Below are 7,340 nucleotides of genomic sequence, written 5' to 3'. Positions count from 1 at the left end.
CACTTTATTCATTCAAAGCTGTTCTGAAAAAAAATACGCTGTCAAGCTATAATTTCTAAAATCTTTCTGTGTACCCAAACAACTGATAATCCCCCCCCCCCTTGCACATGCACACTCGCACACCTGCACTTGCACTTTCACTTTTATCAACGGTATTAATCTTATCTCAATCAAATTTCTCTTCTCTATCCACTTTTGATATATTCCTATTATTTTGTGCAATAAAAGATAGTCTCTTTTATTGCACTATACAGTCTGGTTTTCTATCCCCTTTCCTTTCGAGGCCTCCATCGCTTTCAAGCTCCAAGCTTAAGATGGAGGTCTCCCACATTTCTATATATATGTTCAGTTATTAAAGAAAATGTATATAGATATATAATTTCACAGTACAGTTGATATTTTATAATGATTTATGTGCATTATTCATTATGTTAAAAAAAATATTTGCTTATTATGTAATATTGAAAAAAAATGTTATACTTGTGTATTCTTTGTTTTTTGTTTAGAAATGTGGAAATAAAATAAATCAAATCAAATCAAATCTTCTTACTCAAACATCAGAGCTAAATGGTGTAGAGATAGGATTTTCAATAACACACACAAACGGAAAAAAATGAACTACAATCATATAAGAGTTCCTAAAGGTATTTTTACATAATACCTATACTTACACCTTCTCTCCCTTAATACCATTTATACAAAAGATAAACAAAAGGAATATATATCACTTTGGTCATACAAATTATAAACCTAACAATTGCAAAGACAAAGCAATACTATAGTCTATCAATTAAAATTAATAATCTCGCTCTGCTACCAATTGTAGCACGGGACAATAAACAACAGCGCAGCGGAAGGATTTTTAAACAAAGAATCCCCACCCTGTCCGTCTACAGAGGTAGAACATAGATAAAACTTATGTTGTAATTGTTTTACTAAGTAATAATCACACATCACATAATCAAACACCATCAATCAACAACATTCACACTATGCTATTAACTAATGTAAATAATAAAACTCAATAAAATAAACTGACACACTCATAATATAAAGGATATATGTTCCTTTAATTCTAATCTAACAAATTAACATTATATACATGATATTTACAGTTATAAAAAAAATGGTGTAACTCCTAGTTACATAATTGTCTGAATGGGTATGAACATATAGTTCAAAGAATACTTAGAATTTACTTCACTGGACAAAACAGTTGCCAAACAACTATTGATACATTAAGACTAACATAATGGCATTGAGGGTCTCATTGCAGAAAGAAATAAAATAGTGATGCCGTTCATGGTCAGACGACCAGTGACCTGAGAATCAGGAAAATACGGAAAATATTGAAAAGTGATGTCTGGAGGAAGATGCTCTCTCTCCATCTCAAAAGTTGTCTATCTATATAAATATGGGTATTCAATATACATACAGGGAGAGGGGGGGGGGGGTAGTACTTCAAAGGGTTTCATCCCTTTAACTACATATTATATTATGTAGCACCAAAAGGGTGCTACAATATCATCACAGTGAAATAAACCACACGAAAAAAAAATCCCTCGAAAATGACTCTGCTAAAAAACATCATGATCAACTTACAAAATACGGTACTGACAGTATTCACCAAGCACTGCTAAATGGTTGTGAATCACTTGCCAAACCACAAACTGAACATGTGACAATAAAACATACATTCGAAAGCCCTTACTTGACAAGTCCAATGTGAAACATTTACCTTAATTTCACAGGTTTTTTTCTGTAGGATTTAATAGTGCATCATGTGCATGTGAAATGATACAAGTTAATTGCTAATATATATATATACTTACTGAAGCAGCTAATGAGCTAAGCAGTCCAGGATAAGATTTTGAACAGAGCAAAACAATACAACAATCACACTTCAACTATGTGGTGGCAGTTGAAGCTTTGTGAATACTGTCAGTACTAGATCCTCAAGATTAAATATACAAAGAGAAATAAAAGTTAAAAACTAGGATTAAAATACAAAGTCTTTTCCAGCCATGTCTATGGCCCATCGGAATTTGTCTCGTTGAGTTCTGTTGTACACTTTCTCAATAGGCACATCCCATTTCTTGGTCCTATTAAGTGATAGAAAGAGGGGGAAAAGGCAAGAATGATCACATCTTTACCAATATCCAACTTTCACACAGCACTAAATGTATGTTGGCAATGCCTCGAGGTGGTTTCAGATACCCATCTAAATGGATCAGACGAAGCATTGACAAATCTGAGGAGAATATGGGCCTTTGGCTAAAAAAATTGTGGAAAAAAAAAAATCAGATTTCAAACTATTGTCTGAGAAAATAGCATCAGTTACCAACACTTCACTTGGGAGCAACAAAACCAAGTGGCATGATTTATAATGACATAAAATGACATTGAGGAAAGCAGTTTTTTATAGACTAATTTTATACTATTTTTTTTTTCTTTTTAAGAGCTCAATGTGCAAACCCTACACCACAATGGTTCATTTCAAGTTTGGTGTTGGTGTTGTGGTTGATGTTGAAGGCATAAATCAGACTGCCTTACAAAGTTCCGAAACACCAAATGTGAGTAAGATTCATCCAAGCACAAGCACCATATTTAAGTTTGGTGTTTGTCTGATGTAACAATCGGCCCAACACGAACATCAAAGGGTCAACACTAAACCTGATATCCCCCAATGATCCATCTACATAACACTGTACTCACCATGCCACTGATATCCTTGGATCTAAGTAGTTGAGTTTGGAGGTTACCAAGTTAATCTCCTTGTTCTCCTCCTTGTCTGTGGCTTTTATCCCTAGCTTAGCAAGCTGATCCTCTAGACGATCTACTTGTTTCTGTTTCTTCTCCAAGGCCCTGAACAAAATAAAGACAGAATCTATCAATAATTGTATCCATTATCTACATCAGAGATGTATGAATATTGTGGTCAGCAAGTTCCCAACATGAGGGTCGTGGGTTCAATTCCAGCTCAAGAACTGATGACCTTGCAGGCTTTGAATTTCAAGATTCAGGGGGCAAGTTCATTTTTCAACAGGGCATATTTCTATATTACAATTCAAATGGAAAAAAATAACAAGGGCAAAAAATCCACGATAGGGGTATTGAGGTCAGTCAATAGGAAATCCAGTGCTATGGACTTGGAATAATTCAAAGAGGAACCCAACCTTGGTAAGAAAATAAATGCTGAAAGTGTGAAAGAAATAAGATCATCAATAAAACATTATGAACATATGAAAAATCAACTGCCTATCCAATTACGCCAAATTTCATCAACAGAAACATTCAAGTCCCAGTTGAAAACTTACTTAATCTCCCATTAACAGTTTAATATTGTGCTTATTCAGGAGAATTCAAATTCCATTCTTGTTTGTTTTCTATAGTTGTTGTGTTTTGTGTTTATTTTCCTTGAAGCGCCATGAGCACCGAAAGGTGGACCTGTGCGCTATATAAGTAGCCACCATTATTATTATTATTATTAAAATGAGATCACTAAGCATATGTAAATATATTAGTAGAATTTAACAAGTGTAAGAACAAATCTTCCATCTGTCATACAATTACAATTAATAATCTGGGATATGTGGCTTTCTCCTGATCCTCTTTTCCTTCAGAGTCATAATAAAATATAACATATTAAGCATATTGTTAAATATTGTCTTGAAAGAAGGATATCATTCTGAATAAAAATTTTGGGAAAAAATTACAATTTAGTCATGTTGTGAATTGAAGCAAATGAAGTTGTCCCTACCCAGCATCACAATGGCATTTTGTACAAGGCCAATTTTAAGTCCCCACATGTATAGAGATCTACTAAAGAGCTACAATATTTGCACTCTAAATCTAAATTCACTTACAATTTCAATTCCTCATTACGGCTATTCTTATACTCGCTCTTGATGGCTTCCAGCTCCTTGCAAGCTTCATTGGTGTCCTGTTGCTTTTTGGTGAACTTTTCCTGGAGGTTATGCATCTGCTTGTCAAAGTTTTTGGGTGCAGCGCGCTGATGGTTACATAGCACTGCCACGGCACGGTTGGCTCGATTGTAAGACAGCATTTTAGCAGTGACCGTGTCATCAGCTGAAATAAAAGAAAGAGAAAATTAAGTATCAAAGGTTTTGGGTGCAGTGCCCTGATGGTTACACAGTACTGCCATGACACTGTTGGCATGATCATAAGACAGCATCTTAGCAGTGACCATGTCATCAGCTAATATAAAAGAATGGGGAAATTGCTTGTCAAACATATTGGGTTCTGTTCAACACACTGATGGATACACAGCACAGCCATGGCACCTGGGAACTGAATTTGAAAAGGTGACATGACATTTGCTCCAGCGACAATGGCTCCAGGCTTTATTCCGTATAAGATATAGGGTCAGGGTTAGGGTTGCAACAGGGTTTTATGTTAGGTTTAGGATAGGGTATAGTGTTAAATCTAGGGTTGAAGTTGGTCATTCCATTAACATGTGGAATTTGCAGCGGAGCAATTGTCGCCAGAGAAAATGTCATGGAACCTTGAAAAAACAAGTGGAACGCCTCTGGCAGTCTCGCCTGCATTACGCGATTCGATATAGCAGCAGTATTGACTTTGAAAACAGCTAGTTAATAATTATTCACAAAAGAAAACACTCATACGATAATAAAATACTATGTCGATTGACCCAACATGACCTTTGACCATGATCATGTGACCTAAGACAGGTGCAAAACAATCATTCATACTTGATTACCCCTATGTCTATGTTTCATGAACTACATGTAGATCCATGAACTTTCAAAGTTATGATGCCAATTCAACAAATACCCCCAACACGGCCAAAGTTCATTGACCCTAAATGACCTTTGATTTTGGTCATGTGACCAAAAACAAGCACAAGTTATTCAGGGCAGGGATACATGGTTACTCTTATGTCCCAAGTTCCATGAACTAGATCTACAAACTTGAAAGTTATGATGACAATTCCAAAAATGTCAAAGTTATGATGACAATTTTACAAATACCCCAAACATTGTCAAAGTTTGTTGACCCTAAGTGACCTTTGACCTTGGTCGTGTGACCTGAAACTCGCACAGGATTTTCAGGGAAACTTAATTGCTCTTATGTCTAAGTTTCATGAACTAGATCCATAAAATGTGAAAGTTATGACAATGCCACAAATATCCCAAACATGGTCAAAGTTCGTTGACCCTAAGTGACCTTTGACCTTGGTCATGTGACCTGAAACTCAGGCAGGATCTTTAGTGATACACTATCACCCTTATGTCCAAGTTTCATGAACTAGGTCAATATACTTTAGAAGTTATGACGACATTTCAAAAACTTAACCTTGGTTAAGATTTCGATATTGATTCCCCCCAACATGGTCTAAGTTCATTGACCCTAAATGACCTTTGACCTTGGACATGTGACCTGAGACTCAGTCAGGATGTTCAGTAATACTTTGATTAGCCTTATGTCCAAGTTTCATGAACTAGGTTCATGTACTTTCTAAGTTATGATGACATTTCAAAAACTTAACCTTGGTTAAGATTTCAATGTTGACGACGCCGCCGTCGGAAAAGCGACACCTATAGTCTCGCTCTGTTATGCAGGCGAGATAAAAAACCAAACCTGAAGACAAGATGATTCAAAGCATGTGTAATATATTTCCCATTAGTCTTAAATGTTGTCCGATTCAAACAGGTTTCAGCAGTTGCAAGAGATTTTATCTTGATAAAGTAATCTGCAGAAGCTTGAACAAATGTTTCAATTTTGAAAGACATTCCAAGTCAATTATAGTGAATGACAAAATTCTGAAAGCATGCCAATACAACAGCCAAGAAAGGAGTCTGTGAAAACTATTAAACAAGTGATGCATGTACATGAGTTCATTATGTGATCTATCCTCACTCCAGTTGAGGCTCTGTTCAATCTATTGAGTTGAACACAGCCTCAACAAGAGTGGATAGATATCGTGCAATGGAAAAATAAGATTAAAAAAACATGATAGCCATGCAATGAAAAATAAAATATGCATGCAGCATAAAATGGATCAAATATTGAAGACCTTTCAACCAATCAAATCAGCAGAAACTCTGTATGAGTTTTATAAGACATGATGGAATTACTGGGCAATTGGTCATTTACTGGATGTGCCTACAGACTGTGGATGGCCTACGCTCTTGTGACAAGCTATTCACATTAGACCTCAACTGAAAACTTATATTTCAGACATCCAGTCATTGTTTTGGGGGGGTTTCTCAATCTTTCAGAGTAAAGATCATAACACCAACTTTTGGTGGTATTTGAGCTCATTAGTGCCTCTGATTAGGCAACTAGATAATGGGGCACTATGAATGTAGAGACTAGATTGGACTTGAGAGGCTTAAAACACTAAGATTCCCATCATATATTCATACCATCTGTAAGCTCATTAAGTTTATTCTGCAGGGTGAAGGAAGCATTGAAGGTCCTGAAAACCTTGGCAGTAAGGCGCTCCATCAGCTCCTGAAGGTACTTGTTGAGGATAGCAGTGTTGAGTCGATCAAATAGTTTGTCCTCACCCTTCTTGTTCTCCATGAACAGCTTCAAACTCTTAAAGACCTACCAAAGATGAAGCAAAGCTGATTAGAACTAAATTCTTCTTCACAATTTAGAAAGTTACATGCTTTGTTTTACTTTATTTTTCAAAGCTTTGGCATCCCTCGTAATAATCAGTATAAGAGTGTTCTGCGAGTCTCCTGGTTATAAGTGCTGGAATAATCAAATGGAGTTTGATGGGTGAGCTAATTCAACCGTTTTATAGTACTGCATCCACAATCATATCAGCAATTATGTCAATTACATCCACGGAATCATGGACTATCACAAAAAGAGCTTAGTTAAAGGACAAGTCCACCCCAACAAAAACTAGATTTGAATAAAAAGATAAAAATTCAACTTAAGCATAACACTGAAAATTTCATCAAAATCGGATCTAAAATAAGAAAGTTATGGCATTTTAAAGTTTTGCTTCATTTCACAAAACAGTTATATGCACATCTCGGTCGGTATGCAAATGAGGAACTGATGACATCACTCACTCACTATTTCTTTTGTATTTTATTATATGAAATATGAAATATTTTATTTTCTCGTCATTGTCATGTGAAATGAAGTTTCATTCCTCCCTGAACACATGGAATTCCATTATAGTCTAGGAGATAGGGGCTTTATTCAGGATTTTTGGTGGGGAAGGTTTGACGGCCTTCTCCGGGGTAAAATTGTGTGCTGATTCCAAAAATGTCAGTCTTATTGACCGTACTCACGACATTTTGGCCATTTTGGCAAATTTTTGACCAAAAATGACC

The 7,340-nt window shown here is 35.9% G+C and overlaps 1 protein-coding gene across 1 annotated transcript; it reads right to left on the bottom strand.

Moving 5' to 3' along the window:
- Nucleotides 1-546: 546 nt before the first annotated feature.
- Nucleotides 547-7,130, bottom strand: LOC129283629 (DNA topoisomerase 1-like). Its single transcript, XM_054919351.2, has 4 exons — nt 6,411-7,130; nt 3,867-4,089; nt 2,716-2,865; nt 547-2,102 (listed from the first exon to the last, which is right to left on the bottom strand). The coding sequence occupies exons 1-4, from the start codon at nt 6,568-6,570 to the stop codon at nt 2,000-2,002; spliced, it is 636 nt and encodes a 211-aa protein (XP_054775326.2). The 5' UTR covers nt 6,571-7,130; the 3' UTR covers nt 547-1,999.
- Nucleotides 7,131-7,340: the final 210 nt, after the last annotated feature.

Source organism: Lytechinus pictus, chromosome 2 (assembly GCF_037042905.1).
Source record: "Lytechinus pictus isolate F3 Inbred chromosome 2, Lp3.0, whole genome shotgun sequence".
Classification (NCBI taxonomy): domain Eukaryota; kingdom Metazoa; phylum Echinodermata; class Echinoidea; order Temnopleuroida; family Toxopneustidae; genus Lytechinus; species Lytechinus pictus.
This window is presented reverse-complemented; position numbering and strand designations above follow the sequence as displayed.